The sequence below is a fragment of the Colletes gigas genome, unplaced genomic scaffold, assembly GCF_013123115.1.
Source record: "Colletes gigas isolate AHSC1104 unplaced genomic scaffold, ASM1312311v1 Colletes_gigas_Sc00039, whole genome shotgun sequence".
NCBI lineage: Eukaryota > Metazoa > Arthropoda > Insecta > Hymenoptera > Colletidae > Colletes > Colletes gigas.
This window is the reverse complement of record NW_025106668.1, coordinates 196096-224095: the sequence shown is the minus strand read 5'-3', so window position 1 is coordinate 224095 and position 28000 is coordinate 196096. Positions and strand designations below refer to the sequence as shown.

Genomic DNA, 28000 nt, shown 5'->3' with positions numbered 1-28000 from the left:
GAATCTCCCATTAAAATTTTTCCCAGGGATGGCCGAACACCCTGCATTGCAGGTAATTAAGTAATTTCTAATTGGCTTCTTAAGTATTCAGAAACAGAGCGTTTATACGAAAGCATGAACACCGGAAAATGTTTCAGTAAAGTCACGATTATTATAGTTGTATCGCGTTTCAACTGTACCATAAAATTTGTCTATGTTTAAATACCTCAAAAATCTGTAGAGAAGTATCGAAAAATTGACTAAAATCTTTTCTTCTGTTTTTTGTAATTCCGTGTATACAACTCGGTAACATCGAGCTTGAAGAAAACCGGTAATACACTATTTTTAATAATACCGTTTTACGTTTAAGCTGTCCTGAATACTCGTTACGCGGATGTACAGCCTAATCCCGAAACCTTTCTAATTCTTTTCCCCTAAAAATGGATATAATCACAGTTAGGACGTTTCGTTACAACAATGCAAAAGTTACTGCATCATTTACATTGTTACGAGTAAGGTTTTGATTCTTCAACTTGTTACTTCCATTGAACATTATAAGGCAAAAGTTTAGAACTGTATCGATTACTAATTGTTTTCGTTATCGGTTACTTTCTTAACTAGTTTTCACAGACACGCGCGCTCGTACTGTGTTTCAAGTTTTCCTAACGTTGAAACAACGATGCAGCAGCGTCAGTCGCAGATTTCGCGCGTTTTGATGACTGATAATGAGCACAAAGTAAAGATAATACACAATATGATGATTGATGCGCACGCATACTGTCAGCGTTTGCGAATAGTTAGCAAAGCAGCTGTTCGTCGTTCAATCGTGAATACGTTTATGACTAGATAGAAAATAAATTTCGAAGGGAAACGTCGTTTGCTGGCTCGTGAAAGTGAACACGTTGATATAAAAATTTAGGGTAACGTTACAGCGTAGTGTCCGAAAGAAATAGTACACAATATCGCTACTTTATCGGAGGATATATCTTTGTAACGTTCGATGCTTAAATAATGTGAATTGCGCGTGTTAATCAAACCCCGAATCACTAATTTCGTTGAACCGATAGATAAGATTGCTTTGTTCATTTAATGAAACAAAAAATTAGTCATACACGATATCTAATGAGATTTAGTAACGATAAGGATTCCAACTTATTATTCTTGTATAGATAGGTAAATTGTTCGAAGCGTGTAATACGACTATGTAAAAAATTCGTTGAACTGTTTCCATATTTCATTGTTTCTTCGTTCAGTCCTGTCAATTCCGTAATCGCGATTCTAGCTCTCATAGCGCAATTCCAAAAGTAATCGATTTCTATGCCTCTTCTACTACGTACTAAACACAATTGACTATATCATATTAAAATTTAAATAACTCTACACTATCAACATATGTACATTCAGTGTATGATACATTTTGTAAATATTGTTACTGACCAATAAGTACTGAAACTATCACTGTATACAAAATGTAACTACGTAATTGCACGTGGATCAAAGGGAAATTAACGTAACAATCAACAATCAAAGATCGAACCGAAACGAAGCATAAGTACCTTTATATTCATCTCAAATCCCGACCGTTTGTTTCATAGTTTGAATCCGCCGCCGTAACAATTTTGAAACGTTTACAGCTGTATAATCAATACAGGGAGAAAGATCGATCCAACAATTTCATCGTCTATTCTTTTTAAACTTAATAACGAATTTAAGCTAAACAATCCTTGTCACGGTCCATTTCCATCGGGCCTTTGCCCCAAATCTTTCGGTTCTTCGTGTAAGGGATCAGCCCTACCAAAAGTCCGGAGAGAATGATCCAACCACCAGCCATGTGGAAAGACAGATCCCACGAATTCGTAACATCGAATAACCAGCCAGCCAGCGGCGGCCCAAGAAGATTTCCAATACCTTGGCACAACAAACTAAGGCCGTAGGCAGTGGTGAATCTCTCCAATGGTATCAGCTCCACGAGTATAACCGGCGTGAAGCTAAAGTTGCTCGCGAAAAAGAGACCGAACGCCGCTGAAGCGGCCATCAACAGATTGTAATAAGGCGTTAGTATCGACATTAGAATCGTTGCTATACCACAAGCGACTAGACACCAAGTGTACGTTTTGCTGACGTTCATCCAGGGTTGATCTCCAGCCCAACCGAGACCGATCTAAAAACAATGCGAAATTAAATGGAACCCTCTTCGAATTAAAATAATAACGTTAGTCTTGCTACGGGGCAGTTATTGAAATAAATGGAAAAGCTGGTCGCAATCGGTCAAAGAACCGTATCTCGACCCCCCTTTAAAAAGAAAAAAAAGGAGAGGGATGAATTACAAAGATATTACTTCGATTGATTATTGCTGGTACGACCAACGTTTTCTTCCATTTCAGAAATTGCTTTAACGTTGAGAAATAAAACCAATGTACCATTCCTATCGTATTGGTGATGCCAATAATGCTAAGGAGATTCGCAGCGTCGGATTCGGAATAACTGTTTCTAGTAAGGTGTTCGGCGAGATAAAAATAAGGCACGATAAACCAAGTAAACAACAAGATCGTTGACAGCGATAACAATAAAAAGTGTAGCTCCAGGAACATTGAGAAATCCATCATACCCTTCAGTAAGTCCAACAGCTCGCCGTACCACTTCTGGAAACGAGAATGTACGAATTAACGGCACAGTTTGGCTGGCGAATCTTACATTCGATCTTTTACGTTATACAAAAAGCATTTTGTTCGCGGCCAACCCTCTATAAAAGGAGCAATTTAAAGATTCTTGGCTCCTTACAGCAGCACAAGATGATATCAATGATAAATATAGTAAGTGATAGCTGTGAGTGCTCATGGTTGTCGAATTGATTAATAATTGTTACGGTACATCCGAGCAAATCTAAAATAAATCCCTCTTCCTCACCTCTTCGTTTTCCTTCGCCAATGTAGTCATACTATTCCTATAAATATCGGGGCAGCTACTGGCCCTTAATCTATACTTGTGCAAGTTTAGGGCAGCGCCTCGGTACATGACAGAGTTTCTGTGGACTCGGATGTCTTTGAAATAGTGAGTGTTCGTGTTAAATTGCCTCCTCAGCCACGGAAGCGAGTCCGTTCTGACGATACCACAGTTTAGTTCTCCAATCCGTTGTTTCGACACCGATTTTGCTTTTCGTCCTTCGGCCATCTAAGTGAATTTAAGAGACTTATCAAAGCATGCCCTTGCATCAAGTACCGCGAGTCTCAGCGGATTTTAACATCTGCGATTTAACGGTGCATGTTACGATATTGTTATGAAGAGGAATGCAAGCTTTATTTGAAGAAAAATAAATATTTCAACGTAACAAAAACGTAATTTTAACCACTTAAGCTGGAAACTGATTCACTAAACTTGAAATCAGGAAATGGTAAAGGAAGTTATTTATGTACAGGGTGTTCCACCACACCTGGAAAAAATTTTAATGGGAGAGTCTAGGGGCCAAAATAAGATGAAAATCAAGGATACCGATTTGTTGGTTGAGGCTTCGTTAAAAAGTTATAACATTTCCGACCACACGGTATATTTTCGAAGGAATGTGTGTTCACCAAAAATGATTGTAATTGATCCTCGTAACCAAAAATAATTTTTTCAGAACCGTTTGAAATTTTTTAATTTTGTCGACAAATTCGCCCATCTTCCTGAATTTTTTTCTCGAAAGTGCGTAGAAATTCGAAGAAATGTGCGCGTTCACCAAAAATGATTGTAATTGATCTTTGTAACCAAAAATAATTTTTTAATTTTGTCGACAAATTCGCCCATCTTCCTGAATTTTTTTCTCGAAAATGCGTAGGAATTCGGAGGAATGTGCGTTCACAAAAAATGATTGTAATTGATCCTCGTAACCAAAAATAATTTTTTCAGAACGATTTGAAATTTTTTAATTTTGTAGACAAATTCGCATATATTCCTGAATTTTTTTCTCGAAAATGCGTAGGATTTCGGAGGAATGTGTGTTCACCAAAAATGATTGTAATTGATCCTTGTAACCAAAAATAATTTTTCCAGAACAATTTGAAATTTTTAATTTTGTCGACAAATTCGCCCATCTTCCTGAATTTTTTTCTCGAAAATGCGTAGGATTTCGGAGGAATGTGTGTTCACAAAAAATGATTGTAATTGATCCTTGTAACCAAAAATAATTTTTCCAGAACAATTTGAAATTTTTAATTTTGTCGACAAATTCGCCCATCTTCCTGAATTTTTTTCTCGAAAATGCGTAGGAATTCGGAGGAATGTGCGTTCACAAAAAATGATTGTAATTGATCCTCGTAACCAAAAATAATTTTTTCAGAACGATTTGAAATTTTTTAATTTTGTAGACAAATTCGCATATATTCCTGAATTTTTTTCTCGAAAATGCGTAGGATTTCGGAGGAATGTGTGTTCACCAAAAATGATTGTAATTGATCCTTGTAACCAAAAATAATTTTTCCAGAACAATTTGAAATTTTTAATTTTGTCGACAAATTCGCCCATCTTCCTGAATTTTTTTCTCGAAAATGCGTAGGATTTCGGAGGAATGTGTGTTCACCAAAAATGATTGTAATTGATCCTTGTAACCAAAAATAATTTTTCCAGAACAATTTGAAATTTTTAATTTTGTCGACAAATTCGCCCATCTTCCTGAATTTTTTTCTCGAAAATGCGTAGGATTTCGGAGGAATGTGTGTTCACCAAAAATGATTGTAATTGATCCTTGTAACCAAAAATAATTTTTCCAGAACAATTTGAAATTTTTAATTTTGTCGACAAATTCGCCCATCTTCCTGAATTTTTTTCTCGAAAATGCGTAGGATTTCGGAGGAATGTGTGTTCACCAAAAATGATTGTAATTGATCCTTTTAACCAATAATAATTTTTTCGTGAATGGTTTGAAATTTTTTATTTTAATTTTTTAATAACTTTTTAACGAAGCCTCAATCGACAAATTGATATTCTTGATTTTCGTTTTATTTTGGCGTCTAGAATCTCCCATTAAAAGTTTTTCCAGGTGTATTTAGTCGGCCTTGATGTGACATTTTCAATAACTGAGAGAAAATTAATTTATAAATTGCATATCGAAGGGAAATTTCGCTTGCAAATTGAGAATTTAGTTAATAGGAGTTAGTGGACGATACAGTGCATAATAAAAAGTATTAAAACAAATTGGGAGGTTGTAAATAAACCAGGGAAAGGGGGCCCGGGTAAGTTAACGACTCGAAAAGAAAGAGCAGTCGTCGGGCAAATAAGAAAAGATCCACGACTGAGTGGTTCAAAGTTAGCAGCATTTGTCTTTAGACACTTTAATAAACAAATGGAATTCTATGTAAAGATAACCTCCATGGTAGGGTAATGAGGGAGAAGTCTTTTATTAATAAGAAAAGAGGCGATTACAATTTGCAAAAAAAATGTATTAGATATAGATTCTAACTTTTTGGAACGAGTAGCATTCTCAGTGAGAGAGTTCAATACGTTTGACTCTAATGGACGCACTATGATATGGGGAACTACAAACTGGAGGAGACTCCATCGTTTGAAAAAGTATTATAAAATTCAAAGGAGTAAATGCTTTTTTGCAATAAAATTTATATCACTTTGAAAGCTTGGTTATTCCAATATACATGTATTCCTCTTTGTGAAGATATCGTAACTTGTATCGTTAAAAACTAATTGTCATTTTAGATGTCTCGCTGTGTCTTCTTTGCGTTCAAAGTAACTGATATCGTATTGCTGATATACTAACTGCATGTTCGAACTCTTTGCCTAATAAAGGATTAGCCTCTTCGGATTCTTTTTTAGATATCTTTCTAGTTACGTGATTTTTTATGGGACCGGACACAGATCCTGAGTGAACGTTGCTTGCTACTTGCGAATCGTCAACCTTCGGTTCGTCGTTCGCTTGCTTGATCCTTCCAATGAAAACAAACTGAATTAAAAGCTTTGCGATCACTAATTTTACGTACTGTTTAATTCCAACGGCGATAGAAATATTAGTCGAGCGTAACAGTAACACATCACTCGATAAGTCCCCGGTCCGACACACACAGGGTGTTAAAAAGAAAAAAACCATTCAATATTTATATGGTATATAGGATACACTGTACCGAGTAAAAAAGCTTTAGTAAACGTAGGTCGAAAGGTCGACCGTTTTTTTTAGATATAAACATGTTCGCGGACTTCGGAAAGGCAAAACTATCGATAGTGAATATTACATGGTATTATTGGATCGAAAAATGATAGGAAAAAGTGCTGTTTCACCAGGACAATGCCCCGTGTCGCAAGCCGATGAAAACAATGGTTGAATTGGATGAATTAAGCTTCGAATTGCTTCCCCACCCACCGTACCACCCCCTCAGAGATAACTGGCTTTTTGCAGAGACGAAAAAGATGCTCCAGGGGAAGAAATTTTGCTGAAACGAAGATACGATTGCCGAAACTGAGGCTCTGTTTTGAAAGCGAAGGCAAATCGTTTTACACAAAGGGTATCGAAAAGTTAGAAGAGCGTTGGAACGAATGTGTCACTCTTGAAGAAGAGCGTGTCGACGAATAAAATGGAATGTCTGAAAAGAAATTTGTTTTTCTCAGTTAGACCGGAGGACTTTTTGAGTGATGTGTTATGTCCATTAATGCGGACCAAAGTTTGCAACCTCATTGACATCGTGACGACGCCCTTGTTCCCAATCTCTCCCACGGAATTGTGTAGATTTTTGTCCGAACAGCTTCTACATGCTAGAAGATTGGGATAGTTCTCCAGAATGACCTTGTACAGCCTCGGATTACTGGAAAGTAGCTCCAATACCTCCACGGGCACCTGTAATTCTCGAAAATGTACACTTTATATGACTTTCTCTTTGCACGTGTAGAAACTTTGTCTCTAATTTTATCCAACCTCCAGTTCATAAAATAAAAACTTATCGCACACGAGTGGAAGGGTTCTTTTTGTCAAGTAAACGCAGTGCAATTTTCATACAACGATCTTTATTATTACTCGAGTTATTGTTATATCTTCCGCAGCCTATCGCCTTCAACGGCTCGGTCATATCTTAACAATGATTTGGCCAATGCCCTTCAAATTTTACGCGCGTGTAAAACAGACGATCGTTCACCATCCAAACTAGAATTATGTCAACGTCTGCCTTTTTTTTTATCGCCTGAATAAATAGAGAATTTCACGGTCTCTAATATCGATCAAGATTATCTTTTATTTCTCTGTTTTAAGCGCAATCGCGTAAATGCGGGGAACTGAATTGCATGAAAATTATACTATGTTAATTTGAAAAATTTCCAAACGTGTATATTTGGAATCCTTGTTCTGTAATTGTATAATAATTATGTATCAATTAAACAACGTAGCGAGTGCAATCTAAAATGGTGCGCTCTCCGGTTCTTTTAAATAGCCCAATATATCTTTAATTAATGTATAATAACGATATAACGAAAATTTTATTAGCAAAAAGGTAAATGAAACAAACTTTATAATCACGTATAAAGGTTAGCTGTCGATAAAAATTGTTCACTGAACAATTAACTACTCTGCTGTGACAGTTTATTGTATCTTTATTATTTTCTTTTTGCTTTCTTATAAAGCGATACATGGTACATGTAAACAGAACTTAGTTGTTTCTGGATAGATTTCGCTAGGAGGGCAGAGATTACCATCGAACGAGGAGGTCATCTCTACTGCTATTTGGAAGGGTTAAAACGGTTACAGCATCGCTGAGAAAAGTGTATCGACTTGATAAATAAAGCTATATTTGACCGGAAAAAATACTTGTTTCTACGTCGGGCTGAAAAGGACAATGTTAAGTCCTAGAGGGGTTTTCGGGATCCATTGGAGATTTCGCCCTGGGCATTTGGAACGGGGCCCATGCGGCAAACACAGGCCCAACACAGCACTGAAATGAAGGTGGTGGGGCACATTTGTCGTTCCAATCTGCTAGAGTATCGCTTACACCCCTCGGTTTTTCCTCAGGTGCCTACCCGAGGTCCCTCGGGCCGGATGGGCTTTTACTACCGGTTTCTTTTGTTCAAAACCGCAAAATCTCGAACTTTGAGGCCATTTTTCGACATTATCCCATCTGGTATCGAAGTTAAAAATGGTATCAGTCGATTCGCCTTGTGCGAGACCTTTCCAACGGTGTATAGCATATGCTGTACGCTCTTGGGTCAGTAAACCCCTCTAGGACTTAACATTGTCCTTTTTACGTGGTCCGTGTTACGCTCGTCTGCGTCCCCGCGGTTCAAGCTCACCTTCTCGTTGTGCTTGACGAACGTGGGCAGATTAACGACGCTCCTGAACTTGATGTCGCCATTCGCTTCGTGGGGATCCTCCGTGGTGGTGCTGAGAATCTGTAACAAATACTCGGGCGCGTGGTCGTTCTTCAGCATCCTCCTGAGCTCCTCGACACCGGGGAAGTCGTCCACGGGACTGCCGGTGGACCTGTCGCACTCGGACTTGGTGATGGATTTTTTCGGCGTGGTGACGTTCTGTTTCTGCTGCTCGAGGATCCACCATTCGGGATCGCGCATCACCGCACCGCAAACGATCATGTTGAAGAAGGTGCCTGCCAGAAGCAGGCAGGTGCCACGCCAGCCGTACTCCTCGATGAAGAACGTCGTCATAGGCGCGTAGACGAACGTCCCGATACCGGTGCCGCATGCACCGAGACCTACAGCTAACGTTCGCTTCTTGTCGAACCAATAAGCGATGCTCACGACCGCGGTGACGTAGCACAGACCCAGACCTAGACCCGCTATGACTCCGAACGTCAAGTACATTACCTCGATGGTGTTGCTGAAGCAGCTCAACACGAACCCGAACCCCGATATCAGGCCGCCGACTATGGTCATGCTCCTGCATCCGTAACGATCGACGAGGGCGGACATGATGGGGCCCGAGAGCAACGGCACCGCCATGAACAACGAGCCGATCCACGCCGTCTTCGACTTGGACGCGCCGAACTCGTGAAGGAATTCGATGTAGAGGAGGCCGAAACTGAACGATACCCCGTCCGCTATCATGGAAATTACCAAGGACGCCAACACGACCACCCAGCCCCAACCGCCGTCCGGTACTTTGGGCTTCCCTTGCGCGTCTTTGATCGCCGTGGTCGTCTCGTCCTCCAAGTCCAACGCGCTGTCGGAATCGATGGAATCCCTCGAGTCGTCCTCGCGATAACCCGGGTTCGACGTGATTATCGCTTTCGATTCGAGATTCTTGTTTCGATCGACCGGCACGTCGCTTCCATCGAACGGGTGCGCCGCTTGGCAGTCCAAATCGCTTTTATTGGTAGGGCTGGCCCCTATCGTGAGATTCGGCGAGGTCAGGTAGCTGTTATCGATAGGCGTGGCCGGTAGCCTGTCCTCGGTACAGTCGGTCCCGGGGCTCAGTAAATCGATCTTGTCCTCCAAATCGTCCCCCAAGCTGAGGTCCTTGCTTCTACCTATTTCCGGCGAGGTAGTCAGGAAGGTGTCTTTGTCGGGCGACAGGGACTCCACGCTTCTGTCGATGGTGCGGGCGGGAGTGGATTGGAGCAGTTTCTCGTCGGCCAGGCTGCTGAGGTCCTCGGTGTTGCCGGAGTCCTGACAGATCCCTGAACTTTTCGTGGACGAGGCGATGCTGTGGGAACGGGAGAAATCGATCGCGTCGACGGTGTCTGGATCGGGCGTGAGGCACGGTGTGCTCGGAAATACGGTGGGGCTTCCATTTTGCCATCCGACGATAGGGGCCTTCCTCAATCCTCGATAATTTGAATTCCTTTGATCCCTCTGATGATCGTAGCTTCGATCCTTCGCGCTCAATTCGTCCTTTTTGATCACGTTCGCCGAACCGTTGCTAGGAATGTCGTTGTTGTTCCAATTACGTGCAGACTTGTACGATACAGTGTCCCCGTTCGATCCATCCTCCCTTTCGCGCAGAACATTTTCGTTTCTATCGGTCATGGTTCTTCTAAATATAGGTGATGGCCGAGTGGATCCAACGACGGGGCCAGCCCTTCAGCCCTCGGATCTCGCTCGGGAAGGATCGTCCGCGCCCCTCAGCTACCATAAGGACTTCCCAGCCGATCTTGGATGGGCTACTAAACGTCGGTCGCCTCAGCATGCACGCTTCGTCTTCTTTCTTGTCCTGTGGGGACAATTTCTCATTAATATCGTTGCAGAATTAGGAAACCGTTGTATCGAGATTATTGTAATTTCGGTAGATAAATCGAAATGACCGACCGATCTTCAAGCCTTCGGGGCATACGAAAAATCTGTTGCGTTTGGTTGGGACAAGGGAGTCACGTGGTAAATACGATTGTTCGTTAGTGCAGCGTTTCCCGAGTCTTTTTTAATCACGAAACACTTTTCACCTTGCAACATGCAAGGCGTTTGGCTATTAGTGGTCATTTTTTTAGAATGTGATTCTACAGGATATAATAAGACTTGCGTCTCGAGCTTTTTCACTCTCGTATGTATTAGGTCGTCCCATAAGTTCGTGCCATTCGATATTCTGAAATTGACGAAGATGGTTACTTTAAAAGGAGGTATCATTTGAAGAATTGATTATATTTTCTACAATGTGTGTTTTATAGTATATGTGTATAAAAAGGCACGTAACACATTAATTTTCTTCTTGGTAATAGGTTTAACAGGTACATAATACGTAATTTGTGTACGTGGGTGGCTTAAAGGTCAAGCTATAATTTGAAATATTCGTTTGCTTACAAGTTAGTAACAGATGGGGAATATAAGACAAAATATCTTACGCAGTACGATTTTGGCAAGTCTTCCTTGTTACAAAAATGTCTAAACTATTTTAGAAACTCTTACCTGCCAATCAATAGCGTCCGTGAAATAGTTGCCAAATATAAAGTGTTTCCTGATTAAATGTGTATTACGTTTTAAAATTGTAATTCTATCGTAGGTGTTTTGAAAGTATAGTGTGAAGTCTACACTTTAGAAGAGAGGTTCTTCTAAACAGTGTGATCATGATGGTTTTCTTTTAATTTGATCCATTTAGTCAACAATTTATAAAGTTCTTTCCCTACATACAGGGTGCACGGCCAACCCTAGGAAAAGTTTTAATGGGGGATTCTAGAGGCCAAAATAAGACGAAAACCAAGAATATCAATTTGTTGATGGAGGATTTGTTAGAAAGTTATTAACGTTAAAATTTACTCTCGTATTGAATTTTTTTCTTGAAAATGCGCAGGATTTCGGGGGAATGTCTATTCACCAAAAATGATTGTAATCGATCCCCGCAACCGAAGATAATTTTTCCAAAACGATTTGAATTTTTTTTTCCCGGTCGAAAAATTGCACGCCTTCTCGAATTTTTTTCTAGAAAACGGATAGGATTTTGGAGGTATGTGTATTAATAAAAATTGATTGTAATTGACCCCCACAACAGAAAATAATTTTTCCAGAACGATTTGAATTTTTTTTTCCCGGTCGAAAAATTGCACGCCTTCTCGAATTTTTTTCTAGAAAACGGATAGGATTTTGGAGGTATGTGTATTAATAAAAATTAATTGTAATTGACCCCCGCAACAGAAAATAATTTTTCCAAAACGATTTGAATTTTTTTTTCCCGGTCGAAAAATTGCACGCCTTCTCGAATTTTTTTCTAGAAAACGGATAGGATTTTGGAGGTATGTGTATTAATAAAACTTGATTGTAATTGACCCCCACAACAGAAGATAATTTTTCCAGAACGATTTGAATTTTTTTTCTCCGGTCGAAAAATTGCATGCCTTCTCGAATTTTTTTCTAGAAAACGGATAGGATTTTGGAGGTATGTGTATTAATAAAAATTGATTGTAATTGACCCCCACAACAGAAGATAATTTTTCCAGAACGATTTGAATTTTTTTTCTGCGGTCGAAAAATTGCACGCCTTCTCGAATTTTTTTCTAGAAAACGGATAGGATTTTGGAGGTATGTGTATTAATAAAAATTGATTGTAATTGACCCCCGCAACAGAAAATAATTTTTCCAGAACGATTTGAATTTTTTTTCTCCTGTCAAAAAATTGCACGCCTTCTCGAATTTTTTTCTAGAATGTGGGTAGGATTGCGGGGGTATGTTTGTTCACCAAAAATGATTGTAATCGATCTCCGCAACCGAAAATAATTTTTCCAAAACGATTTGAAATTTTTGAATTTAATTGTTAATAACTTTTTAACGATGTCTCCATCAACAAATTGGTACTCGTGATTTTCGTCTTATTTTGGCCTCTGGAATCTCCCATTAAAATTTTTCCCCAGTGTTGGCCGAACACCCTGCATATTTTACTGAGGGTGTGACTACTGTAAATATCAAACAAATACTAGAAAATATACAAAGTTATCATGAAACGAATAGAAATAGATATATATTGCTATTATTAACATCTACACGATTGAAAATACATGATGTCTCCAGAATTGTTGATACTGACCCTTATCATGATATACTTTAGGGGAGAACCTAACAAGTTATTAACTAATCATATTAAGGATGGCAAGTATCGTCACAAACTACATAAAAGAACTTCTCTTATAAAATGTAGTTTTCAGAATTCATTCCCAAAACATTATGGTAGAATGATTATATTTTTACGAGGGCTAATATTCATAATCTTTAAACCAATGGTTGTGTTATTGCTCCGAAGATCAAACAAATCGAATTCACAGAGAATGTGAGAGAGTATGAAATTCATAGAGTTATTGGAAACCGAAAAAGAAATAAATTTAAATTTTGTTAATTACAATTCTTCATAAAACACTCGTTCACACAAAATGGGAAACGCTGCTATAGTGAATGCTTTGTCTAAAGGTGAGCTTGGTTCAAGTGAAATGTTGCATTTCTTATTCTATTGGGATAGGAGCAACTTTTGAAACAAGTTCAACGACCAATTGCACGAGGCATTGAAGATCACAGCCATAGAATGTAACAATGGGAATAAATTTTTTATTCAGGACCGTGCCTGAATATTTTGACACCCAGGACAAGAATGTCTACACTTCGAGTGTACATAAATGGCTGTTTCGCATTGTTGTGATAAAATAATTCTTAAAATCGATAAAACCATTTTCCAAAAAATTAAAAACTAAAAACATTATGAAACCTAGCGTTCAAGGTTTACAAGACGTATCTTAATAAGCAATATTAACAAATCAACTACTGTTTCACAAATTTCGGAAAAATCTTAAAATAATTTAATTTCGGTTTGCTTTCAAGAGCGTTTGTTTGTACCTGTTCCCGCTCGTATTATTAATTTTCACGACAGGTGTTCAAACTTTTTACCTTCGAAATCATACATACAAGAAGAAAATAGAAAGCCATATTTTAGTATTTATTTAACACTAGATTTACGGGCATTGATCGCACGTATATTTGGTACCTTTCATGTTGACGATTACCTCGCAATACGATTTTTCTTTTAATTAGAGTATGTATTAAATTCAACATAAGTTGTTAAAAAACAATATTCACGCGTTCTGCAATTTTAAATATGGCGTCGGACACCCGTGAAATTGACGGTTTCCGTAAATCTAGCGCTAAACATATTTCAAAACACACATATAACGGGGAAAAAAAATTGGGTGTACCTTGCTAGTATGCAAAGTAAACAAGCAAAAGAATAGTATATGCTGGATAGTGCTACGGTAAAAGAAAAAAGAAATTACATTTTAGTATGGTAACTACGAAAAAAAAAAACAGAAGAGAAATATCTACTCACCATAGAGGTAATGTGAAATGACTTGTTTGCAGGCGCGCATGCGTGTTTAGGTTTAGGAATGTGCATGCGACACTGAACGGCGTGAGCAAATTAAAAGATAGGCGAAGAAAGGGGAAAAAATATTTAGTATTAGTCATCTAGCGATTAAAATTCGCTAATCGTTTACAGTCTACGCTAAAACAAGCAAAGCGTTCGATCGGTGAATCTTGTAGCTGTAAAAAGAAAAAATAAAACGGGGGGTGGGTCTGAAAAGAGAAAACTTCCTGAAACATTATAAAGTGCAAAAAAAAATAATAGATAATTATAAAACACATTTTTTTGTCTAAGGATATACAAACATGCATTAAAGTTGAACGATAAATATAGGTAAATGTATATTTCTATCTTTAACCTCTTCACGCCCTTGGCCCACATATGTGGACCTTTAGTTTTTTTTTTTTTTTTTATAATTATAATTACTGTCAATAATAAATAGACCCTGAAGAGGTTAAACTTATATATTGTAAGCAATATAGTAAGTAGCAAAGAAATATACGATTGATTCTTTGCAACGCGCAAAGATACCTTTATTCGAAATGCAATAATTAATAACCTATTGGAGCAAACGAATTAACGAAGAGTTTCCATATTTGAATATAAAAATATATTGAATATTCTCTACGTATGTATTCCCGGATGCTATTCCAGATTTTCTCTCAGATCGAAACGTCTTATCGGATTAAAAAATATTTGCGTTACAATATTAAAACAATTCGCTTTATCTCGTAGCTCGAACGAACCACGCTCGATTGGCAAACATTGACCGAACATAAAATACATCGTTATCTCCGTGACCGTTTTACAGAAGTGCCTTTTTCTACAGGTCGAATTTCAATCAGCACGCAGCTAACACGTTCAACGACTTTGATCGCCAGCGGGCAAGAGTATCGTCCTAAAACATTACACCAATTATCGCTTATATAAATACGAGAAGGTCGACTTCAGCTTGGAGCATCGGCTAGGAAAACGATAAGGAATCACCTGTTAAATAGCCATTGACTGGCTTCTGTGTACGTCATTAATGCTTCGACGAACATTACATACCAGAAATGATAATACGAATTACTAGATTGCGCGTTACATGTGAAAATCCACTGACCGTTGTCTGATTATCGACGCAGAGTCTAACGGCGCGAAATTGTGCAAAGTGTTCGGCCACTCCTGGGAAAAATTTTAATGGGAGATCCTAGAGGCCAAAATAAGACGAAAATCAAGAATATCAATTTCTTAACTGAGGCTTCTTTAAAAAGTTATTAACAAAATTAAATTAAAAAATTACGAATCATTCTGAAAAAATTATTTTCGGTTACGGGGATCAATTACAATCATTGTTGGTCATTAGACGTACCCTCGAAATCCTACCCGCTTTCGAGAAAAAAATTCGAGTAGGTACTGAAATTTTCAGACGAAATTAAAAATTTGAAATCATACTGAAAAAATTATATTTAGTTACAGAGGTCAATTACGAGAATTTTTGGTGAATAGACATATCCCGAAATCCGACCCACTTTCGAGAAAAAAATTCTTTACCGAAAATCTAATTAGGTGCCTAAATTCGACAAAAAAAAATTTCAAATCGTTCTGGAAAAATTATTTTCGGTTGAGGGGGTCAATTACAATTATTTTTGGTGAATAGACATACCCCCGAAATCCTGTGTATTTTCGAGAAAAAAATTCCTTACCGAATATGTAATTAGGTGCCTAAATTCGACAAAAAAAAATTTCAAATCGTTCTGGAAAAATTATTTTCGGTTGAGGGGATCAATTACAATTATTTTTGGTGAATAGACATACCCCCGAAATCCTATCCACTTTCTAGAAAAAAATTCCTTACCGAAAATCTAATTAGGTGCCTAAATTCACAAAAAAAAAATTTCAAATCGTTCTGGAAAAATTATTTTCGGTTGAGGGGGTCAATTACAATTATTTTTGGTGAATAGACATATCCCCGAAATCCTGTGTATTTTCGAGAAAAAAATTCAGTACTGGTGGAACTGCCAGAAATGCTTCTGTGAAATTTCATGCGAATCTTTAAAATGTCATAACTCCTGAACGAATCGGAGGATTTTAATTTTCCGAAATGCAAACAACGCGTATTTTAATGGAGAATATGTAGAAATCCTAACAATATTGAAAAAGTTGTTCCTTGACACTGTAAAGTGAGAAAAACTTCATAAAACTGGTCCAATATTAAAACGACCATAACTCCTATAATAGTGAGTGTATTTTGTTGAAACTTTTTTCAAAAATAGAGCTCATGGGCACTTACAAAAAAGTATTAAAGAACTTTTCTGTAGGACGTCGAACAAATGTATTAAAAATGAAAAACGCACTTTTACGAAAAATCGACAAAAGGGGGTAGGTGCCTGAATTTTTCGGCGAAAAGAAAAAATTTCAAATCGTTTTAGAAAAATTATTTTCGGTTGCAAGGGTCAGTTACAATCAGTTTTGGTGAATAGACATACCCCCGAAATCGTACGCATTTTCGAGAAAAAAATTACTTACCGAAAATATAACTTCATGCGTATCTTTAAAACGTCATAACTTCTGAACGAATCGGAGGATTTTAATTTTTCGAAATGCAAACAACGCGTATTTTAGTGGAGAATATGCAGAAATTCTAACAATATTGAAAAAGTTGTTCCTTGACGCTGCAAAGTGAGAAAAACTTCATAAAACTGGTCCAATATTAAAACGACCATAACTCCTATAATAGTGAGTGTATTTTGTTGAAACTTTTTTCAAAAATAGAGCTCATGGGCACTTACAAAAAAGTATTAAAGAACTTTTCTGTAGGACGTCGAACAAATGTATTAAAAATGAGAAACGTACTTTTACGAAAAATCGACAAAGGCTTGCCTAAATTTTTACGGCGAAAAAAAAAAATTTCAAATGGCGAAAGCAGATTTAAAAAAATGTACCATTCTCCGTATACGGAGTGTTTCAAAGCGATGGGACAGCCTGTAACTTGTAAATTCTTCGTGCAAATAAAAATCGAAAAATCTTTTATCACTTTGTAATCCGAGGCTTCGTTTTCGAGATATAAAAGTGTTACGTTTGGTAGCGCCTTATGTTTCTGACTGTCATATAAGTAACGCGTGCCGGAAGCAGCACCAGTAATCTTTAAATGCATATATCTCGAAAACCAAGTCTCAGATTGCAAAATGATAAAAGACTTTCCGATCTCTCTTTACACGAGGAAGTTTTTTTCTTCGTCTTGCCCTGTCGCTTCGAATCGTCCTTTAATTATAAATGCTTGTACGTTGTGTATATTATTAATAATGCATTAAAACAATAATTTATTAATTATTCCAGAATATTCAAATATTATAGTTTAATTAAGGAATTTTGGTTCTTCGTCTTGCCCTGTCGCTTCGAATCGTCCTTTAATTATAAATGCTTGTACGTTGTGTATATTATTAATAATGCATTAAAACTGTAATTTATTAATTATTCCAGAATATTCAAATATTATAGTTTAATTAAGGAATTTTGATTCTTCGTCTTGTCCTATCGTTTCGAATCGTCCTTTAATTATAAATGCTTGTACGTTGTGTATATTATTAATAATGCATTAAAATTACAATTTATTAATTATTCCAGAATATTCGAAACATTATAGTTTAATTAAGGAATATTTTTTCTTCGTCTTGTCCTATCGTTTCGAATCGTCCTTTAATTATAAATGCTTGTACGTTGTGTATATTATTAATAATACATTAAAACTATAATTTATTAATTATTCCAGAATATTCAAATATTATAGTTTAATTAAGGAATTTTGATTCTTCGTCTTGCCCTGTCGCTTCGAATCGTCCTTTAATTATAAATGCTTGTACGTTGTGTATATTATTAATAATGCATTAAAATTACAATTTATTAATTATTCCAGAATATTCGAATATTATAGTTTAAATTTTAAGTTTGGGAGTATCCTATTGTTCGTAGAACTAAGTCACTGGGTCAGTGAATTGGCGACCTTCGTAAATGCGAAAGAAGCGTGAAACCAAGTGATTTATGGCTTTATCAGTATCGATGATGCTCTCGATCGATGAAATCCGGTCTCAGCTACATTTACCCTTTATATCCTAGTTTCCAGCAAGAGGCATTTCCATTAGCGGATCAGCGTTGAAATTCGTACGCAAATATAGACGAGTAATGCTACGAATTTTGTTTGAATCGTCGTATAATCAGATCGAAGATTTTATTGCCGATATATCGAGTCATCCGTTAACGAGGTGTTGGAATTAAAGCTTGAAAATCCCTCTCGAGTGGAAATCGAAAATCGACTGTCTTTCCAGCGATTTAAAATACGACCAGTATATCCACTCATTATTTTGCAATCGACAAACCAATCGTGTCGTACGCTCTACGAAAAATAATGATAGATAGTATGCAAGAAAAGAAACCGTTTAGTATCTGATGACACAGATCTGGCTTGCACGTGTAATCTTTCGAATAATACCACTTAAACCGGCCACTTCGTTTGTGAACACACTGGCAAATATTTTTCGTGATAACGAATCGCCAGAGTTGGCCATTATTTCAATAAATTTTCATTCGAATAATTATTTAAGCGAAAAGCAGTTGGAGTAAAAGAAGAAGCAATTAAATTACGATTCATTATATATTATTTAAAATTAAAAATGTATAACAATGGACTATAATTTTGTTCGTACAAATTTCGATGCTTTAAAAATCCCTTATATGTGTTCTATAATAAAAATATAACACAACTCTAACATCGACGGTTTTATTACAGTTGAACGAACTCATCAAAATCGAATACATTTCCGGATAAATTGTTCGAGAAAGTCATCGCTCCAAAGACAATTTGTGACAATTGTGTCGTACGTTTTTAAGTAAGAACCGGAAAAACCAATGTCAAAATTTATTATTTCTTTTAGAGATTCCGATTTCTATAATTCAATCTTATGTTTTTTCAATTTTTATTCATCAGTATTTATACAAAATAAATTGCTTATAGCGTTATACAGGGTGTTCACGGGTGTACAAGGAACTTATTGAACATCTTTCAAAATTGTATTAATAAAGTGCTTTTACAGAGACACAACGTTATGAAATATTCAAAATCTTTCTTTTGTTTCCGGTCTTCTATGACCTCGAAAAATTTTAATGGGGAATTCTAGAAGCCAAAATAAGACGAAAATCAAGAATACCAATTTCTTGATGGAGGCTACGTTAAAAAGTTATTAACAATTAAATTCAACGATTTGAAATCGTTTTGAAAAAATTATTTTCGGTTGCGGGGGTCAATTGCAATCATTTTTGGTGAATAGACATACCCCCGAAATCCTATCCACTTTCTAGAAAAAAATTCCTTACCGAAAATCTAATTAGGTGCCTAAATTCGATAAAAACAAATTTCCAATCGTTCTGGAAAAATTATTTTCGGTTGAGGGGGTCAATTACAATCATTTTTGGTGAATAGACATACCCCCGAAATCCTATCCACTTTCTAGAAAAAAATTCCTTACCGAAAATCTAATTAGGTTCCTAAATTCGACAAAAAAAACATTTCAAATCGTTCTGGAAAAATTATTTTCGGTTGAGGGGGTCAATTACAATCATTTTTGGTGAATAGACATACCCCCGAAATCCTATCCACTTTCTAGAAAAAAATTCCTTACCGAAAATCTAATTAGGTGCCTAAATTCGACAAAAACAAATTTCCAATCGTTCTGGAAAAATTATTTTCGGTTGAGGGGATCAATTGCAATCATTTTTGGTGAATAGACATACCCCCGAAATCCTATCCACTTTCTAGAAAAAAATTCCTTACCGAAAATCTAATTAGGTGCCTAAATTCGACAAAAAAAAATTTCAAATCATACTAAAAAAAATATATTTAGTTACGGGGGTTAATTACAATTATTCTTGGTGAATAGACATACCCCCGAAATCCTGTGTATTTTCGAGAAAAAAATTCAGTACTGGCGAAACTTTAAACGTTAATAACTTTTTAACAAAGCCTCCATCAACAAATTGGTATTCTTGATTTTCGTCTTATTTTAGTCTCTAGAAACCGACATTAAAATTTTTCCCAGGGGTGGCCGAACACCCTGTATAAATTGACATTCTTTAAATAAAAAAAGTTACTTGAAACTGAAATTTTATTTTCGTTCGTTGTTTATCATTTAATATTCAAAAGAAAATTTGCCCAACTCTGCGAATTATACCATACGGTGAAAGCTAATTTAAACTTAAACGAAGAATCTAATTAATGTAATATCGCAAATAAAGAAATTACCTTTAAATGTTAATAATTTAGCGGGGCCATCCAAAAAAATTGTGTGATTATAATTCGTTCCACGGTCTGCACGGTGCATGTTTTCCGATGAAATGGACGATCGATTCTTCTTTTGACTTCTCGCGGACCTTCACCTACAAGGTGTGGTCGTAGCTTTAAGGTTATCAGGAAGGGAAATGAAACTGGCGTTATTAAACGTCACGCGATGAGTTCTTAACTGCCTTTGTACTTGGAGTCCACGATCGCTATTGATTCAACTTACCTTATTATTAGCCTAACAATAAACTAACAACTACCTTTATCTTCCATCACTGTACAATAAAAAAAAAAAAAACGTAAAAAGTAATTTAAAATTACGATTCAATTGAAAATCTCGTAGAATTACTATTCAAATATTATTTTGCAAATACGCATCTTGAAGTTCTTTCGGTGTTAAAAAGCGAATCAATTTGAGAACTATTAGAATTAATTGCTACAATTCTTTTTCGCTATAACGCTTTACGTAACAAATGCCCTCTTGTCCATTTTTTTTTTTTAATCAAATACTGCTGCAATCTTTGCATATTTAAACGGTTACGATAAACCAATTCCGCGTATTTATTTTTTATTTCATACAGTTGCAAAAATATAAAAAAAAATACGTGTTCGTTCCGATCGCGCAATAACGATGTCGTCATATGCTTGGAATAATATCAGCGAAAGAATTGATAAATAAAAATGTGAATTATTAGTTTCATGCAAAATAAATTATCGCAAGGTCGTTCCAAACATTTTTTTATTTCAGCCCTCTTCGGAAATAATCCAAAAAAAATTAATGTAAAAAAACACCGTGATATAATATATAGTGGAATGTACAAATTAATCTTCGTCTTGAAAAAATTTACAAATACGAACAGTAGGTATCGCCGCGATAATCATCATTAAAACACGACTGTATACTTAATTCTTCTTTTATACGCTATGTGACAAATCGTTTGTGAACTGAATTGTTACTGGTAGCGTAAAGAAAACAAGGACCACACCCACAGGAAGCTTTATTGGTATTTAGTGGGATATAGAAGGAATTATCCGTTATATACTGCTATCTCACGATCAAACAATAACGGAGTTTTATTGCGAACGATTAGACCATTTGAAGTCGGTATAATGAGAAAAAAGACGAGCTTTGGTCACGCGGTGCAAGTTTTGTTCCAGCAGGAAAAATGTTAGAGCACACGTGGCAACGAAAATGTTGGGAAAATTACAAGGCGTAATCGCAAAATACGAGTTATTTATCACATTTCCGCTTTCCCCAAAGGCATTAAAGTTATTTGGATGAACCAAGAAAGAAACACGCGCGCACAGACGGTGTTAAAATGGTATACAATAAAATTCTTATGAAATGATTTTATAGGATCCAAAAATCCTATTTAATAATAGAGCAAATTCAATTTTTAAGTGGATATTATAAATTGACTATATCAATAGTCAAAAACGGATTTTTAAGACGAAACTTAAAGAACTTTATAAAACGTGAATAAACAAATTTTTTTATACGGTCGAGCTCGTTTGTGATAAAAAAAAACGACATGGTAAATTTAATTTACGTGTATTTTCATAACGATCACACCACGTGGATAATTTAGGGTGGTCAATATTAATTAATAAAGAACACAATTTCAATAAGCGATTTTATTATTAATCTGCAAATTGCTGTTTGTCCTAACGATTTCAAATTTTTCAAATTTTTCGAAATACGTAATGTCCACTGAGGTGGTAGTTACTTTTTCACACTCGATTTATTTTTACCTTTTTAAATGATGACATTTCTAATGTGTGTAAAATTTCAGTGCGAGTCGAGTTTAAAAATTTTCACGATTTTATGTCGATTTCAACACAAGTATATCGAAGAATACCAATTTGTAGATCGAAGCTTCGTTAAAAAATTATTAATTAAAGTCCACCTACGCGAATTTTTTTCTCAACATTACGTTGGATTTTTGGAGTATATGTATTCACCAAAGATGATTGCAATTGACCCTTGCAACCAAAAATAATTTTTTCAGAACCATTTGAAAAATATTTTTTCCTCGAAAAATTTCAGCTCTTACCCGAATTTTTTTCTCAAAAGTGCGTAGGATTTTTGGGGTATATGTACTCACCAAAGATGATTGTAATTGACCCTTGCAACCAAAAATAATTTTTTCAGAACCATTTAAAAAATTTTTTCTTCCCCAAAAACTTTCAACTCCTATCCGAATTTTTTTCTAGAAAGTGGGTAGGAATTCGGGGGTAGGTCTCTTCACCAAAAATTATTGTAATTGACCCCTGTGACCGAAAATAATTTTTTCAGAACCATTTGAAAAATATTTTTTCCTCGAAAAATTTCAGCTCTTACCCGAATTTTTTTCTCGAAAGTGAGTAGGATTTCGGGGTATGTCTATTCAGCAAAAATGCTTGTAATTGATCTCTGTAACTAAAAATAATTTTTTCAGAACGATTTGAAAAATTTTAATTTAATTTTTTAATAACATTTTAACGAAGCCTCAATCAACAAATTGATATTCTTGATTTTCGTCTTATTTTGGCCTCTAGAATCTCCCATTACAATTTTTCCCAGAGATGGCCGAATACCCTCTATATTTTAAAAAATAGGTTTTTATCATATTATTCTCTAAAAGAACCTCCAATTTAACCTTACAACGATTTTTAAATATAAGTGAAAATCATGATGAAGTTTATGTAATTTTCAAGCCTATAATTTAAAATGTTTAGGCAAAAAGCAAACTGACTGCATAAATAATTATTTATTTTTCAGTTGTACCAATTTTTTTCTTTTTAGTTCAGTGGTAGTACAATCAATAACGTAAGAAGCGTAACGGAAGTAGGAATACAGTCTATCGCGATAAAGAGATTAGGTCACGAGTTATACATTTCGGTGGCGCCATGAGGACCATGTGTACGCGCGTGTATGTGGAAAATGTGTACGCACAGGACGATTCAGGAGCGCCTAAGGTGGGTGATCGAGGGGGGTCGCCATGGCGACCGCCCGGGTCGATTCCCACGTCTTTGGTCCGTCGGTGGAAAATCAACAAGCAGGATCCTGCTTTATCGCGATCCATTTCGCGATTAATCAACAATATACAACGTCTGGAAAGATTCACTATTCGCGTGTACACCAAATGTGATCGACTTGCTCGTTCGTCAGCAGAGATTCTGCGTATCAATATTCACAAAGCTTTCAATGACTATGGAACAAATTGCAATACTAGGTTAGGGACGTACGTATCATAAATATTACCACGTTCACTTCCGCGTTAGCTTCCTATGTACGGAGATGTTTTCGATATCCAAATTGTAGTACGAAAAATGGAACTAATTAAATTATGTACTCCTGGCTTCGTAGCATTCCTAACGACACTAGCGCTGTTTTACAAGTACAGGTGGCCATCCTACAAAACGACATCCTAAAACACGGTTTCGTTCTGACACGAAAAGAAAACTGCGAAAACCTTTGTACAACACCGTACTTCCCCAGCACCGGATAACATGATTTCTGCTTAACATATTTAAAAACTGAATTACCTTAAAATTTACATTTAAGGCTTTACGTGAAAATATATAAAGAAATTATAATTTGTTGAATTAAGGTTGCGTTAAATTAAAATAATATTTTTTTATTTTTTTTGTGTTATACGTAAAATTTAAAAAAAATATTTGTTTTTAATAAGTTTTCGGAATGTAACCCCCCTTTTTATACTGGCTGTGGGTCTCATATAACACGGTTTCACGCAACACGGCATTTTCTAGGAACCTATCTACCGTTTTATAACGTGTAGCCATTGGACACTATTGTCCAACTAGGATATATTATCACCACGATAAATTTTACGTTCATTTTAGTGGGTACAATCCTTTTATTAAATTAAAGGGATTTTATGTAAGATATACAGGGTGTTCGGCCATCCCAGGGAAAAATTTTAATGGGAGATTCCAGAGGGCTAAATAAGACGAAAATCAAGAATAACAATTTGTTGATTGAGACTTCGTTAAAAAGTTATTGATGTTTAAAGTTCCATCTGTAGAACGGCAATCTGCGAACAGCTGCGTACGCGTGATAGTGATCCTCACTCAGAAAACTGTAAGACTGTCGATACGTCACCAAGTAGAGATTCTCATGCTGGGTGAGAACCACTAACGCGCGTGCGCAACTGTTCGCAGATTGCCTATCCACAGACGGAACTTTAAACGTTAATAACTTTTTAACGAAGCCCCAAATCAACAAATTGGTATTCTTGATTTTCGTCTTATTTTGGCCTCTAGAATCTCCCATTAAAATTTTTCCCAGGGGTGGCCTAACACCCTGTATTATTTTACAATATTGCGATGTAACATCGCACGCGACAAAACGGAACTAAAGTAGGGTACATTTTATTTACGAGTAACGATATTTTTAATTCGTTCGTGAACTAAAATCCATCGACGGATTTTTTAAATTAATTTTAAATTATCCGCGAATAAACATTGCCCGACCGTGAACGAAACTACGATGCTGTTGATGTTAACGTAAACGTAAATTAGACAATGTGAAACAAGCGGACGAGAAATGAATAATCCGATGGCGAAACGACCAAACGCAACGTCAGGCATCACGGGTGTGAAATTTCGAAACAATGAAGACTTATCGATGCGATTAATTATTTACGCTAGTTCTACATCACGTTTTGTTGCGCCCGATAAGAGTGTAGTACAATGAAATATTTAGATTGCTATTATTCCGTGCAATTAGCCGGAATGGATCGGTAAGAGGCCATGTTTATTCGTCGCGCCCGACACGCGAATGTCAGTATGCTATTATTGGTGCACCGCTATCATCGTGTAATTTTAACGTGACATCCGGGTTATTGAAAATATAATCAGTTTTACGATTGCATCGCATATCGGATCAACGTCTGTAATCAACATCGAAAGGGCATCAACCTCTCGTTTCCATCTACTTTACGCGTTTAAAGTCCGTGAAGCTCGTAAAAAAGCTCTATTATGTATGCAAGAATACAGTGGCGGCTATAGAAAATGGCTACAGGGGGCATTAACAACCCTCCGCTAACAACAAAAATCTATTATCTCAGTTTCGTTTAATTGTTCGTTGACGAATATTGTACGTCAACCATTTGATATTTCTTATTTCTCGAAATCTCAAACATTTCTTGTGATTTTTTCTCAACGCCACCCCACGAGTTCCATATTCTATCGAACAGCTTCGAATAAAGATTCCACCCGTAACTCCTTATCATAATTTCGCTATTAGTAATCATACATATAACAGGGTGCTCGGCCAACCCTGGGAAAAATTTTAATGGGAGATTCTAGAGGCAAAAATAAGACGAAAATCAAGAATATCAATTTCATAACTGAGGCTTCTTTAAAAAGTTATTAACAAAATTAAATTAAAAAAATTTCAAATCTTTTTGAGAAAATTATTCTTGGTTACGGGGCTCGATCGCAATCATTTTTGGTCATTAGACGTAACCCCAAAATCCTACTCACTTTCGAGAAAAAAATTCGAGTGGGGACTGAAATTTTTAGACGAAATTAAAAATTTCAAATCGTACTAAAAAAATTATATTTAGTTACAGGGGTCAATTACAAGCATTTTTGGTGAATAGACATACCCCGAAATCCTACTCAGTTTCGAGGAAAAAATTCGAGTAGGGGCTGAAATTTTTCGGGGAAAAACAAATTTTTCAAATGGTTCTGAAAAAATTATTTTCGGTTACAGGGGTCAATTACAATAATTTTTGATGAAGAAACGTACCCCGAAATCCTACTCAGTTTCGAGAAAAAAATTCGAGTAGGAGCTGAAATTTTTCGGGGAAAAACAAATTGTTCAAATGGTTCTGAAAAAATTATTTTCGGTTACAGGGGTCAATTACAATAATTTTTTGTGAATAAACGTACCCCCGAAATCCTACCCACTTTCTAGAAAAAAATTCAATATGGGCGGAACTTTAAACGTTAGTAACTTTTTAACGAAGCCTCAATCAAGAAGTTGTTATTCTTGATTTTCGTCCTATTTTGGCCTCTAGAACCTCCCATTAAAATTTTTCCCACGGGTGGCCGATCACCCTGTATACAAATGTTTATGTAATTTATGGATATCAGATTCCCGCTATGTTCCTAATATCAATTTTTCATATTTTTCATTCGCACGTATTTTGTTCGCGCGAGTCACGTGAATGTTTAGCACGTTGCAATTGTAATCGATAAAGTGTAGTTTTAAATATAAACTGACGACATTTCCCTTCTCGTGAATAAATCTAGATCAAAGGAAATTATCGAATGTTAAAGAACGGTTGAAAGAAGCAAAACAGATAAATCACAAGAACATTGTTTTTCTTTTAGTCGCACGCTTTGTATCAACCAGATTGGTTCCTTATCGAAGACAAAAGTAAGGACTAACAGTCTACCGATAACGAGAAAAAATCGCACGATATCTGTCTCGTTCTTCGATCGACCATTTCCGTGAAACGAATATTTTTGTATAAAACTTCCTATCACGTAATTATCTATGTTGTCGTTTAAAAACATAAACGAATGAGACGAAATTTACTCAAGGAGACATGTAAAATTATTTATGTTACTTCCAAGAATTTGCTTATGCGTGACTCGGCATAGTTACCCTTCCACGAGTGCTTTGCTAAGCGATAGAAAATCAAAGTTGAATTACCTCAAAGAAAAGAGATCGTGCGATTTAAATTCGATTGAGGTCTGCTCGCAATGAAAAATAAATGTTTTAAAAAACTCCTTACCTAATTTTTAAATATTAAAATAGTGCACGGAAAAAGTATTCTCAAATTATTGTGACGGTATGTAAAGAATTCTAACTAATATGAATTTTATAATTTTCGGTGCTTTAGAAATCTCATCTAAAAAAAAGTTTGATCGAGAACAGAAATCTAACCCCAAATACTGAAGTTAAGATAACTATCTAGATAAAAAGACACTTCATCTTTACTTATTATTCAAAGCTTCGACGAACAACGAAAAAGAATTTTTTAATTATTTACTTCCTATCGAAAATATATTCCAATATTTAAGTTGTCTACTGTAGAATCTAAAGATAAATAATTAATTGGATTGTTGGGATGTGCATAATGTATAGATAGCCCTATTCGATTTTTCAATCTTTCATGCTATATTCTGAGAAGTGAATAAACCTTTGATTAAATCACTTGATATCAGAATTCGATAGAGTAATGAATAGTATAAATAAAAGTATTAAGGTAAATCTAGCTTAAGATTAATAATATCTACGGTATTTAGCTTCTGAAGTAGAGCTGAAAACTGTCAGCTGTTTGTTTACATCCCAAGGCGACGAGATATACACGCGATATGGTAGTTCATTGATTAAAATTATAATACTCTAACAGTCGAATATCTCACAAACTAATTGGTTTAGGACAAGTACACTATTTCAGAATTTATTATTTTATCTCTACTTTGCTACGAAAACTAGACAAACTACGTTTGGATCTACGAACGAATAAGAGAATATTCAAATATTTCACGAATAATACGCAAAGCGATTAGCATTTTAAACGTATTATAAATTTTGAATGTTTACGTCGAATGAAAAGAAATTTGTACCAATACCGAAGCATTATGGAAACTTTCGGGTCAGCTAGAAAGTATCTATCCGTTTGTACTTTCTTGCATTATTATTAATGAAAAGCACGAGCGACAAAGACTCGACCGTAAACGAAAATGACCGAACTGTCAACTTACCCACGAGGGATGTTCCCAGTACTCCGGCGGTGTTTTTGTTTCTTGCAAAAATAGACCGACGAAAATCGTTAAGCTCGCTAAAAGATTTACTGGAATAGAATCCTTCCGTCGGCTTTTAGACGTGCGTTTCCCCTCGATCGATATCCACTACGACATCGACGTTCAATGTTGTCACAAAATGCGAGCTTTTTCTTTATTGCATGTGCATAACCACTTCGATTGAAAGCGCCTTGTGTACT

The 28000-nt window shown here is 36.1% G+C and overlaps 1 protein-coding gene across 2 annotated transcripts; it reads right to left on the bottom strand.

Annotated features, from left to right (window-relative positions):
• Positions 1-3: 3 nt before the first annotated feature.
• On the bottom strand, positions 4-27980 carry LOC122402765. Of its 2 annotated transcripts, none has more exons than XM_043405828.1 (7): positions 27762-27980; positions 8233-10108; positions 6630-6793; positions 5726-5891; positions 2887-3150; positions 2400-2621; positions 4-2140 (listed from the first exon to the last, which is right to left on the bottom strand). In XM_043405828.1, the coding sequence occupies exons 2-7, from the start codon at positions 9922-9924 to the stop codon at positions 1688-1690; spliced, it is 2961 nt and encodes a 986-aa protein (XP_043261763.1). In that variant the 5' UTR covers positions 9925-10108; positions 27762-27980; the 3' UTR covers positions 4-1687. The 2 variants fall into 2 exon arrangements, with proteins under 2 accessions (XP_043261763.1, XP_043261764.1); XM_043405829.1 differs by having other exon boundaries at positions 5798-5891.
• Positions 27981-28000: the final 20 nt, after the last annotated feature.

What these genes read in the sequence shown, in the direction of transcription:
- LOC122402765 (XM_043405828.1), bottom strand. Translation starts at nt 9,924, where the DNA reads ATGACCGATAGAAACGAAAATGTTCTGCGCGAAAGGGAGGATGGATCG. An exon ending in GTCGTCACGATGTCAATGAG is followed by an intron (nt 5,892 to 6,629) that starts GTTGCAAACTTT and finishes TTTCATTGGAAG; the next exon opens with GATCAAGCAAGCGAACGACG. An exon ending in TCACCAATACGATAGGAATG is followed by an intron (nt 2,141 to 2,399) that starts GTACATTGGTTT and finishes CATTGTTTTTAG; the next exon opens with ATCGGTCTCGGTTGGGCTGG.